At 41.9% G+C, this 12,603-nt stretch overlaps 1 protein-coding gene across 20 annotated transcripts in view; it reads right to left on the reverse strand.

The window, feature by feature from the left end:
- The window catches only part of dnmt3ab (DNA (cytosine-5-)-methyltransferase 3 alpha b), a 569,168-nt gene that overhangs the window by 55,606 nt on the left and 500,959 nt on the right, over positions 1-12,603 (reverse strand). For 19 of the 20 annotated variants that reach the window (XM_069886523.1, XM_069886520.1, XM_069886521.1 and 16 more), the window contains 2 exons: positions 5,535-5,625; positions 176-324 (listed from right to left, as the gene is read on the reverse strand). In XM_069886523.1, the coding sequence (XP_069742624.1) occupies positions 176-324; positions 5,535-5,625 (240 nt within the window). Of the gene's footprint in view, positions 1-175; positions 325-5,534; positions 5,626-12,603 lie in introns of those variants that run through there. The other variant, XR_011340476.1, reaches the window with a different exon arrangement.

Below are 12,603 nucleotides of genomic sequence, written 5' to 3' on the forward strand. Positions count from 1 at the left end.
TGGATATAATGCTGGATATAATATAGATATCTATTAAAGATATACAACATGTATCTATACACTGTTTGACGAGGTGAGTTTCTCCAGCATTTGTGTTTTTATCACAGTAAATTGCTCATGGATTGTGTGAACAGCAATCTCATTTCATAAATTGATTTGCCGTCAAAAAACTTACCTCTAGAAAGCGTGAAATGTCCCTCTTATCACTGACTCCCATTGCCACCACATTTTCAAACAGCCAGAAGAATGGCCTGTTGTCTCCTTCCTTGGGTCTTGTTTCATGAAGAAGACGGTAGAACTCAAAAAATAGGCGGCCTGTGCCTTCTAAACATAAATAAGAAATTACACAGTGAAACCTGTCCTAATGGACACCTTAAATCAACATAAATATGTTCTAAGGAGTTAAACAGTAAAGTCTGCAGATGCTGGGGTAGAGTGCAATACACAGTCATTGTAGAAAAACAGCAGGCCATGCAGCATCCATGATATCTGACAAAGGCCTCAGGCCCAAAATATTCGTTATCCTTTACTCCCTCTGTATGCTGTGTGACCTGCTGAGTTTCTCCAGCACATCTATACGTAAATATGTTCCAAGTACTTGTCATGTCTTAACAGATCTGCAATCCCAGACAACATCATTAAACTCTGTCATGGTAATTAGGTATAATTAGCAACACAGAATTTGGTTCTGAATTTGAGTTGGCAATCCACAGTTCACGATATGAGGTTTATGCTCACGCTTGCTGTGAATACATTTTACAACAAGCAGGCAATAAGACAGATCTATGTGGAGTAAACCCGAACCCTCACGATGAGAAGAACAGATCTTAGATGTGGTGGAGGTTAAATTGGCAGGTCTGCACAACCTAGCCCTAACTCAACCCCAATATGCCCCCATCAATTTAAACACTAGTTGATTTTGGGTGATTCTGTACACCTCTATGGAGAGACAGTTCTTGATAATATGTTACAAGATTCTGTTACTCAGACTTTGGCAGCAGTTTCTTTTAAAGATGGTTGTTTTTGATGAATTGAGAGACCCAGCATCCAGGAGGTGGCAGCAGCCTGATCAAACAGACAGCTGGGATGAAGGGAGCGAAAAATGGCCCTTCAATGCACTTCATCAGCCAATCACATCCTGGCCACTTTTCTTTGCTTACTCCCAATTATTTGCCAGTTGTCCTGATCCAACCCACATCTTTGACAGACTCCCAGCATAATTTTATTGTTAATTTCTAGACTTTTATGCACATTTATTCCTTGTCCCCCATTCTTCAATCATTACTTTCCCTCTCATGATCTTTCTTGGAACCCACTAATTCTGGTCATAATTCAATGTCCTAATCCACTCCCACCATCCCCCCACACCCTATTTCCAGTTTTAAATACCACCATCACTCATTTGTGAAATTCATACTTCTCCTGATTGGCAGATACAGACTTTAGTGGCTCCTACCTATTTCTAGATGCGCTTCTGGTTCTTTTCTGTAAATATTGACACTATAAAGTTCAACTTTCAAAGCTGCAGTAAGCGTCCATCATCATGGAAGATTTTAGTCAGAGATACGATATGATGTGACATGAGAGCTCATTGTTGTATACGTACAGTAATTACAATAAATAGATGCACTAAAATAGCGCTGCCTCAGATACATAACATACACCAACAACAATATTATGATTAAATTACCATAATGTGCCAGGAGAAAGAAAAATAAAGAATAAATATAAAAGGATAAGTCAACCTATGTTCAGAGTGCAGTGAGTGCAACAAAACAAAAACGACACTTCAATCCGGCTGATAGATCTTTTGGGGATAAAGTTTGAACATAGAATATACCTTGCTCTATAATTATATAAATGTCTGCTTTAATTTATTCCCACTATCAATAATCTTATTGGTTTAGTTGCTCTACAAATGATTGTAAAGAATCTCATTCCTGCAGAGCCACAAGAGAAATGATCAAAGATATAGGATATTTACAAAATGTATTGATTTTCTGTGGCAATGCAAAGACAGGCTTTATTAATCAATAACATCTAATTTTCCATTTAACTTATTGAAAGATTTATACCAGGAATCCCCTGACACTGCAATTATCACTTGAAATATCTTAGATCAAAGATCAAGATAGCTTCTGGAGTTAAATTGCATAATGCTGGAAACTGGGAGCTGCCATCTTAATGCACAATTAAAGCTTATCCTTTGACCTTGTGCAGGCGACATATAAAATCTATTAACAGGATTTTGATGAATAACCTGCACTAAATATGATCTTGATTTTCTCAGCAGACAGCCAAGGAGCCAATTTATTGAACAGTCAGGTAGAGTTTAAGATGACTAGTAATCAATGATTAAAATATCCTGGGGCTCTGTAAAGAGAGCGTGCTCAAAGACTTCAATCGCAGGTGTTTGCGTCTTCTTGCGAAGCACATGCAAGAATGAGTATCCTGATATTCAATGAAACTCTGGAGTTTTTGGTCGACAATGCCGAGAAGAGAGAGGGCCAAGCAGTACTCCAGGGAATGAATGTGAGAATCCAAGCTCTATGAGCTTGGGCGTAGTGCTGCAAGTATTCAGTGACTGACTGTAATCTGCATGATCTAGCTCAATGTACATATTAGGAAATTTCATCTTCCAACTTAAGCCTCACCAGACTCACACACTGCTCAGTAAGAGGAGCAAATCTGCAGAGAGATAGCAGACAGCTACAGGAAACATAATGTTGTGATAGTTGGAGATTTTAATTTTCCGCCTATTGACTGGGACTCCCATACTGTAAAAGGGCTGGATGGCTCGGAGTTTGTCAAATGTGTTCAGGAAAGATTTCTAGATCAATATATAGAAGTACCAACTAGAGAGAGTGCAATACTGGGTTTTCTTTGAGGGGAACAAGACAGGACAGGTGACAGAAGTATGTATAGGGGAACATTTTGGGCCCAGTGATCATAATGTTTCAAGTTAATTATGTAGAGGATAAGTCTGGGCCTCGGATTGAGATTCTAAATTGGAGAAAGACAAATTTTGAGGAAATGTGAATGGATCTAGTATGCGTGGATTAGGACAAGTTGTTTTCAGGCAAGGATGTGTGAGGTAAGTGGAGAACCTTCAAAGGTGACATTTTGAGAGTAAAGAATTTGTATGTTCCTGTCAGGATTAAATGCAAGTTTAGCAGGCATAGGGGACCTAGTTCGGAAGAAGAGAGAGGTGTTAAACAGGCATGGCCAGCACCGGGGGGGGGGGGGGGTGCATTTGTAGCCATTGCCCCCCCAAATCCCCCCACCTGCAGCACTTGTGTTGCTCGTGTCCATGCGACATAAGCATGCACATTTGTCTGTAATATCAGGAGGGAGAACTGTGACGGCAGCACATGGAGGAGGTTCGAGGCAGGAGGTATGGCACCCGTCCCTGCGGTTACCATAATGCCCCCCCACCCTTGATTAGACTTGTTCTGACGCCGACTCTCATAGCAGGTATAAGTAACATGGAGCAAATGAAGTATTTGAGGAGTATAAAAAATGCAAGAAAAATCTCAAGAAAGAAATCAGGAAGGCTAACAGAAGACATGAGGTTGCTTTGGCAGGCAACATGAAGGAAAATCCTAAGGGTTTCTACAGGTATATTAAGAGCAAAAGGAGAGTAAGGGACAAAATTGGTTCCCTTGAAGATCAGAGTGTTTGGTTTTATATGGAGCCAAAAGAGATGGGAGAGGTCTTACATCATTTTTCCCCCATAAGTATTCACTCAGAAAATGGGCACAAATTCATGGGAAGTAAGGAAAACAAGCAGTGAGGTCATGGAACGTAGACAGATTAAAGAGGAGGAAGTGCTTGTTGCCTTAAAGCAAATAAGGGTGGATAAAATGCTAGGGCCTGACAAGATATTTTTCTTGGACCTTTAGGGAAGCTAGTGTAGAAATTGCAAGGGCTCTGGCAGAAATATTTAAAATGTCCTTAGCTACAGGTTTGATGCCGGGGGATTTGAGGGTAACTCATGTTCTGTTGTTCAAAAAAGGCTACAGAAATAACCATGGAAATTATAGGCCGGTGAGCTTGATGTTAGTAATAGGTGTTCTAAGAGACCGGATATACAATTATTGGGATAGCCAGGGACTGTTTAGGATAGTCAACATGGCTTTGTGCATGGTAGGTCTTATTTAAACAATCTTATAGAGTTTTTTGAGGGGGTTACTAGGAAAGTTGACAAAGGAAAGGCTGTGGATGTTGTCTACATGGACTTTAGAAAGGCCTTTGACAAGGTCCCACATGGGAGGTTAGTCAGGAAGGTTCAGATGCTAAGTATTCATGGTGAAGTAGTGAACTGGATTCGACAATGGCTGGATGGGAGAAGCCAGAGAGTAGTGGCAGATGATTGCTCCTCAGACTGGAGGCCTGTTACTAGTGGTGTGCCTCAGGGATCCGAGGTGAGAACCCTGTTGTTTGTCATTTATATCAATGATCTGGATGACGATGTGGTAAATTGGATCAGAAAGTTTGCAGATGACACTAAGATTTGAGGCTTTGTGGACAGCGAAGAAGGTTTTCAAAGCTTGTAGAGGAGATTGGACCAGCTGGAAAAATAGACTGAAAAATGACAGATGGAATTTCATATAGACAAGTGTGAGGTGTTGCATTTTGGAAGAACAACCAAAAAAGGACATAAATGTTAAATGGTAAGGCACTAAGGAATGTGATAGAACAGAGGGATCTGGGAATACAGATAGATAATTCCCTAAAAGTGCCATCACAATTAGATTGAGTTGTAAAGAGAGCTTTTGTCATATTGACCTTCATAAATCAAAGTATTGAAAATTGGAGTTGGGATGTTATAGTAATATATGAGACATTGGTGAGGCTAAATTTGGAGTATTGTGTGCAGTTTTGGTCACCTAATTAGAGGAATGATATCAATAAGTAGAAAGAGAGCAGAGAAGATTTACTAGGCTGTGGCCTGAACTTCAGGAACTGAGTTACAGGGTTAAACAAGTTAGGATTTTATTCCCTTTGCTTCTCCTTGAGGGGAGATTTGATAGAGATATTTAAAATTATGAGGGGGATAGACAGAGTAAATATAGGTAGGCTCTTTCACTGAGGGTAGGTGAGATACAAACCAGAGGACATGGGTTAAGAGTGAAAGGGAAAAGGGGGAACCTCTTCACACAGAGAGTGGTGGGACTGTAGAACGAGCTGCCAGCTGAAGAGGTAAATGCGGGCTCAATTTTAACATTTAAGAAGAATTTGGACAAGTCCATGGATGGGAGAGGTATGGAGGCCATGGACTGGGTGCAGGTCGGTTGGACTAGGGAAAAAACAATGGTTCGGTACAGACTAGAAGGGCCAAAGAGGCTTGTTTCTGTGCTGTAATGTTCTATGATTCTACACAAGGCTGAAAGGTTAATCAACATATTCACTAAGCTAAAGGGGATGGTGAGATTCCGGAGACTCAGTGATGAAAGAACAAATGATTCAAATAGTTGGGCTATTTGAGGTGAGTGGAATGAGGTGAACAATTGCTAATCATCATAATTACTCACCATACAACCCTTTTCTGGCAGGATTCACAATAGACAGATCATTGCAGGGACTTCCACCGATCACCAGGTCAAATGGACCCCATTCCAATAGCTGAGGAGAAAGAACATCAAATGATTTCCAGTATAATCTTTCATCTTGCATTAATAACACTGCTGACATGTTTATTTAATGAGTTATAGCCTGTGTAAAATGTTGTATTCCATTGTATTACAACATAATATATTTGAAATGATTGTTTGAAAATGGGATTTTCAGAGATTATCTGCCCACTTAACAGTTCAACTGCTGGGCAACTGGAAATGTTCAGCATTGGGAAAGAATTATGAAATGGGTGATACACTGCAGGCCAATTAGTTTTTTATGGCAACAAAAGCTGCTGCAAAATTCAATTGAGCATTACTATTGATCATATTTAATTGCACATCAGACATTCAAATATCTAATCAGTGAAATATCTATTTAGTGACTGTGGAGTTCCAGAGGGCACTGCTCTTTGTGATTTTTATGAATGACAGAGATGAAAAGGCGGAAGTATGGGTCAGTAAGTTTACAGATGATACGAAGGTTGGAGAAGTTGTGGATGGAGCTGAAAGTTGTTGTAGGTTACAAAAGGATATAAACAGGATGCAGAGTTGGGCAGAAGAGTGGCAGATGGTGGTCAATTCAGATAAGTGTGAGGTGATGCATTTTAGAAGGTCAAACCAGAAGGCTGAGTACAGGGTTAATGGTCAGATAATTAACAGTGATGATGAACAGAGGGTTCTTGGGGTCAAATCCATACATCCCTCAAGGTTGTTGTGCAGGTTGACAGAACAGTTAAGAAGGCCAATGGATGATGGGCTTCATTAGTTGGGGGATTGAGTTCAAGAGTCAACAGGTCATGTTGCAACTCTACAAATCTCTGGTTACCCCACTATAGGATGTGGCAGCTATGGAGAGGGTACAGAGGAGATTTGCCAGGATGTTGCCTGGATTGGAAAATGTCTTATGAGGCAAGCTTAGCGAGCTAGGGCTCTCTTTGGAGTAAAGAAGAATGAGAGGGGATTTGATAGAGGTCTTCAAGATTCTGGGAACATAATTAAGGTGGACAGCCAGCACCTTTTTCCCCAGACCAGAAATAGCAAACATCAGGGGACATCGCTACAAAGTCAAGGGAGGAAAGTTGAGGGGATATATCAGGGGTATGGGGGGGGGGCGGTTTATACAAAGAGTTGTGGGTGCCTAGAATGCCTTGCCAGGGATGGTGAAGGAAGCTGAAACATTAGGGGCATTTAAGCGACTTTTAGACATGCACATGGATGTAAGTAAAATAGAGCGTTATGAGGTAGGAAGGGTTTAGTATTATTTGTTAGTAGGAATATATAGGTCAGCACAGTTTTGAGGACCAAAGGGCCTGTACTGTACTGGAATGTTCTATATATTTCTTCAGATGTTTTGCACTGAGAATGTGCAAATCACCATTTCAGATAAATCAGGAATCATGTTCAAGGGTTTGGGCATGGCAGTTGAGGGAGACAGAAGGGTTTCAGTGAGGGTGCCGGAGCTGAGTAGAAACATCAGGATGATGGGGAGCTCCTATTGGCTGATGAACACATTAACCCCTGTGGCAGGGTTGTTGAAGCCATGCTTGCACCTACGGAGGAAGAGTGAAGTCCAAAGTAGAACTGCTCTGACAGGCAAGTTTTAAGTTATGTTGAAACAATGAAACATGCAAGGTGTCAGTGGCACCGAAAATAGAGCTGTTGCCTCCCAGTGTCAGAGAGTCAGGTTGAATCCTTACTTTGAATGCTTCCTGTGTAGGTTTTGCTCATTCTCCCTTGAGTTTTCTACGGGAGATCTGGTTTCGTCCCACATCCCAGAGATGTGCTGGATGATGTGTTAGTTGATCACTGTAAATTGCTCCAACTATGTTGGTGAGTCATATAAGTTATTGAGAAAGTGGGAAGAATAAAACGTGATTAATGTAAGATGAGTGTAAATGGATGGTTGATGGTCAGCACAGACATTTTTCAGTGCTGTATCTCCTGATGATTCCATGATATTACAGGAGTTGTGAATTCTTTTGGTGTTGTGGGCTGCATCCAAAACAATCAAATAAATCACCGGCAGCAGTTGTGCCTAAGGAAGAGGAGCAAGGAGTCCAAAAGGCAAAGCCTGGAGTACTGCAGGAACAAGAGGACCATGAAGAAGAAGAGGCCAACAGGAGAATGACTTCAGTCAGTAGCCTCATCTCTAATCACAATGGAGCAGAGAAGCATTATGATAAAAGATGTTCTCTTGTAGATAGCAAAATATAGTCCCTGGAGGAACTCAGCAGGTCGAGCAGCATCAGGTGGAAAGTGAATTGTTGACACTTCGCTTCTCACCAAAACATTGACAATTCATTTTCTCCCACTGATGTTGCTCAAACTGCTGAATTCCTCTAATGACTCTTTATTGTTCAAGATTCCAGCAATTGCAGTCTCATGTCTCCACTTCTCTTGTAGATAGATTTCATTAAAAAAGCCTGCAAATGGACGTCCCAATGCAAATCAAGTTACCTTGCCACACAAAGATCACGAACGCAGCAGTAATCACCTGGAAAAGGATGGATCTTGCATACAAATACAATGCATGAAACTCGGCTACAATTATTTGAAGAATTTGTTATATTTATTTCCTGATGAATGATACCTCATCCAAATATCTGCATAAAGAAAAATTTTCTCATTTTCTGAGGATATCAATTCAAAAGGCAATGTCAGATATCTTGACATAACTTGTGAAATCATTAAATTTCTATCAGAATTGCTCCACTCTGTGAAGCTTTTCACTTCCAGAGCTTTTCATCTCCTGACCCCCATGATCAACATAACTTCTCCCTGACCCGAACTTGTATGTCTCTCAATCGATTGTGCGAGCAGTCCCCATTTTGCCTTCAGTCTCTGCCTTCTTCATGGCAATGAACCTGCCAGTTGCTGCTGTCTGATTGCTGATGAGAATGTAAGGAATGGCACTGCTCTCTGAAGAGCTCCAATGGCTTCCTCGTCAAGTTGGAAGTTGGGATATAGGCTTGGGTTACTGATGGTTTGAAATGAACTGGAGTCTTCTGCAGCTGAAGAGTCTGTGGGAGGAAAATCTATGGACACGGTGACTCTGCGGAGACTCTCCTTTGCTTCTCCTTCTCTGATTTTAAGGGGTGCCAGGAAATACTAATGGTGAATCTTTGTCTGCTTTATGGCAGACTAAAGGCAATTTTGAGTATTATATTTCTGTTTTATTACATGATAATAAATATCATTTGATCTTTTCCAGATGCAAGTAGATCCTATCCCTAAGAATTTTTTCCAATAATTTCCCAACCATTTATGTAAGGCTCATCAGCCTTTAGTTTTTTAAGATTATTCCCATTGCCCTTCTTAAACAAAGGAATAACATTGGCTATTTTCCTGTCCTTTGGGAGATCATTATTGATGAAAGTAGATACAAAGATCTCTGTCAAGGCCATTGCAGGCCAGTTGCTCGGCACCAGCTGCAATCAAATTGCAGCCACCATACTCATGACAGTGGTCTACGCATGTGCGAAGCTCCGAATTGGCGGGCTGGAGTTCAATGGAGTTCCTACTTACTTGTAAATAGTTGTTGTTATAACCTCTCCTCTCAAGTTATGTCATTACTACCACATCGACAAACATGGTGTCAGAAGTGGGATGGTGAGCGTCCAGAGTTTGAGGCTTCCTGATCGACTCGCAAGTGAGGAACCAGCACCACAATGGTGGATGGATTCATACAACCTAACCCATTCATCTTTGAGGGTAACTTTACTGAGAACTGGTGTATTTTCAAACATGAGTATGATGTATTTATTGTGGCGGCACATAGTGACAAGCCTGCCCACACCAGAGCGTACATTTTATTAAATTTGGCAGGTCTGGAAACCTTTCATTCATTTATGCAAGTGCATTGTTTGAAGGGGTGCTAATTCTCAGTCTGACAGAATCAAGAGAGGACCCTGAGTGCTTGAAAAATATATTTAAAGAAATGTGTAATCCACAGATGGGTATCACGATGAAAAGGCACAAATTTAATACAAGAGATCAAAAGCCTGGTGAATTGATCAATTCATACATCAACAATTTAAAGATAAGTGCAAAGACCTCCAACTTTGGAATGTTCTGCAAGGAACTAATCAGAGAAGGCTGGTCTGTGGCATTTATAATGACAGCACGAGGAAGGCACTTCTGCACGACAGTGACTTAATGCTAGCGAAGGCCATCTCTACTTGTCTGATTGATGAAATGACTGAGGAAAATAGCAAGAATTTAGTTTCTCCATAGCAGCCTACCTCAAGCGTTGATGCAGTCCAGGCGGGATCTGCAAAGAAACAATCGCTGGAGACCAGGAGGAAGAGCCAGCCAGGCCAAACCAAGTACAACAACCATGAAGGTGACCATGCAGTGAGAAAGGAAATGTGTCCAGCTTTCGCCAACAGTATCGAGCCTGTAGAAACTGGAACAATTTCAAAAGACGCTGCAGATCTAGACAGCAGATCAATACTAGGTCCAGACCTAGAAGGACAATTGACCAACTAGAGCCTGAACAGGATGAAAACAACACAGAAGAAACATACTTTGTCAATGGTTGACATTGTTGATGGCAGTGGACTCAACAAAGATACGGATTTGGGGAAACAATGAAGCTTTTGTAACCATAAAGGTCAATGGCAAGGCAGTGGAAATGAAGGTCAACACAGAACCCAAGTGCAATATCACATTGGAGAAGACATTCAGTCGACTAAGTCAACACGTCTAGTGGCATACAGTGGCAAGAGATCAAAACCATTGCCATGGAAGAGCTGTGGAACTACTTACAAGGACAGTTACATTTATAGATGTTCTTCATTGTCCATGAGGATCTTCTGCCTCTGCTTGGCTTAAGTGCATGAATGGACATAGGACTCATCTCGTTTAGTAGAGACGTTCACCAATTATGCCCCTCCAAAGACATTTTGTTGCTGAAAATTTTCTCGGAATACAGTGATCTCTTCTCAGATGAGCCGAGGAGGCTGCCAGTAGTGTATTCCATGAGGAAGTAAGACCTGTGGTTCGTCCTGTGCACTGGATACCTATGGCCATGAAGGACAAAGTCAAGGCCAAGTTGGACATAATACAGGAGATGGGTGTAGTTACTTCAGTTTCAGAGCCAAGCGAATGGATATCCTCCATGGTAGCCGCCAACAAGGAGGACGGGCAAAAAATCCGGATATGCATTAACCCGTGGGACTTCAACACACCCCTAAAGAGTCCATACCACCCACTGCGCTCCATGGAAGAGGTTGCTGCCCAAATTATTCTTACGCAACCATATTCTCAGTCCTAGATGCCAGGAACTCTTTTTGGCAGATCACACTTTACCACAAATCATCACTACTGACAACATTCAGCACTTGTTTCGGTCGGTACAGATTTCTGCAGATGCCATTTAGAATTAATTTAGCCAGGTACCCCTGTGCCATCTTAACCGATATCATACTCGTGGGTGGAAAGAACGTAGAGGAACACGATGCCACTTTAAAGAAAGTGCTCGATTGTGCCAGAAAGGTGAACCTGAGGCTCAACCCCCTCAAGTTCAGGTTCCGACTGAACCTGGTCATCTTTGTTGGTCACGCTTTTACCAGCAAAGGCCTGAAAGTGTACCCCTCAAAAACTAAGGCAATCAGCGAGGTGCCGGTACTGGGAGACGTTGCATCCCTACAGAGGTTTCTCAGTATGATTACCGGTAACTACTTGGGAAAGTTCATCCTGAACTCAAGTGAACTCACGGCTACTTTGAGACAGCTTACGCAAAAGGACATAGAGTGGACTTGGCACGAGCAGCAACAGAATGCTTTCGACACTTTAAAGAAGTACATGTCATTGCCGACCAGTTTTACAACGTCCAAAAGCCAGTAATGCTGACCTGTGATACCTCACAGTATGGACTTGGTGCGGCATGCTTGCAAGATGGAAAGCCAATGACCTATGCTTCGAGGTCACTCAATGATACAGAGACTAGGTATGCACAAATCGAAAAATCATTGTTGGTGGTGGTTTTTGCCTGTTCCAAGTTTAATGACTACATCTATGGTAAGCCAGTGACCATAGAGAATGACCATCAACCCCTGGTCACATATTGAAGAAGCTCATACATGCAGCACCAGAGAGATTACAGATGAAGATGCTCAGGCTTCAGAAATACAATATCACCCTGGTATACAAATGTGGAAAAGAGATGCACTAAGCTGACATGCTGTCCCGTGCCTCCAGAGACTCCACTGTCCAACAGGATGAAGAGGAGGACAACTTCGACATAATGACAGTTACTCGCATAACCTCGTATCATCTGGAGGAGCTAAGGAGACATACAGCAGAGGGCGCTACTTTAAAAAAACCCTTGACACTTTCATCAAGGGTGGTTGGCCAAACAAGCAGCGCACACTTCCACCAACAGTGCGCTCCTACTTCCCGTTTCATGACAAGCTGCTCATCAAGGAAGGGATCATAATGAAAGGCCAGATAGCTGTGATTCCCAACTCGTTGCAGAAAATATATGTCAATATCCTGCACAGAGGGTATCCGGGCACAGAGGCAACAAAACGGAGGGCGGTGAACAGTTTTTTTTAGCCTGGGATGACCAAAAACATCAACCAAGAGCTACTTAGTGTGAAACAGCACTAAGCCACACCAGCAGAAGGATCCATTACAGCTTCACCCGGTTCCAGACATACCTTGGTCAATTGAGGCAACAGATATTTCGAGTAGTGATGTCAGCAATACCTTGTGTTTGATTCATATTCAGGGTGATACAAAATAGACCTGTTACATGATGCTATTTACACAGCAGTCAACACCAAGTTGAAAAGGCATTTTTCAGGGCATAAAGCACCACGCACCCTGTTATCAGATAACGGCAGACAGTTTATGAGCCAAAAATTTAAGGACCACAGTAGAGTGGGACTTCACTCACGCCGCCAGGAGCCCAGAATATCCAGTCTAATGGGTTAGCTGGGAGAGCTGTAAGAAGTGCGAAACAGCTTATGGAAAAGTCCTA

Source organism: Narcine bancroftii, chromosome 6 (assembly GCF_036971445.1).
Source record: "Narcine bancroftii isolate sNarBan1 chromosome 6, sNarBan1.hap1, whole genome shotgun sequence".
NCBI classification, from domain to species: domain Eukaryota; kingdom Metazoa; phylum Chordata; class Chondrichthyes; order Torpediniformes; family Narcinidae; genus Narcine; species Narcine bancroftii.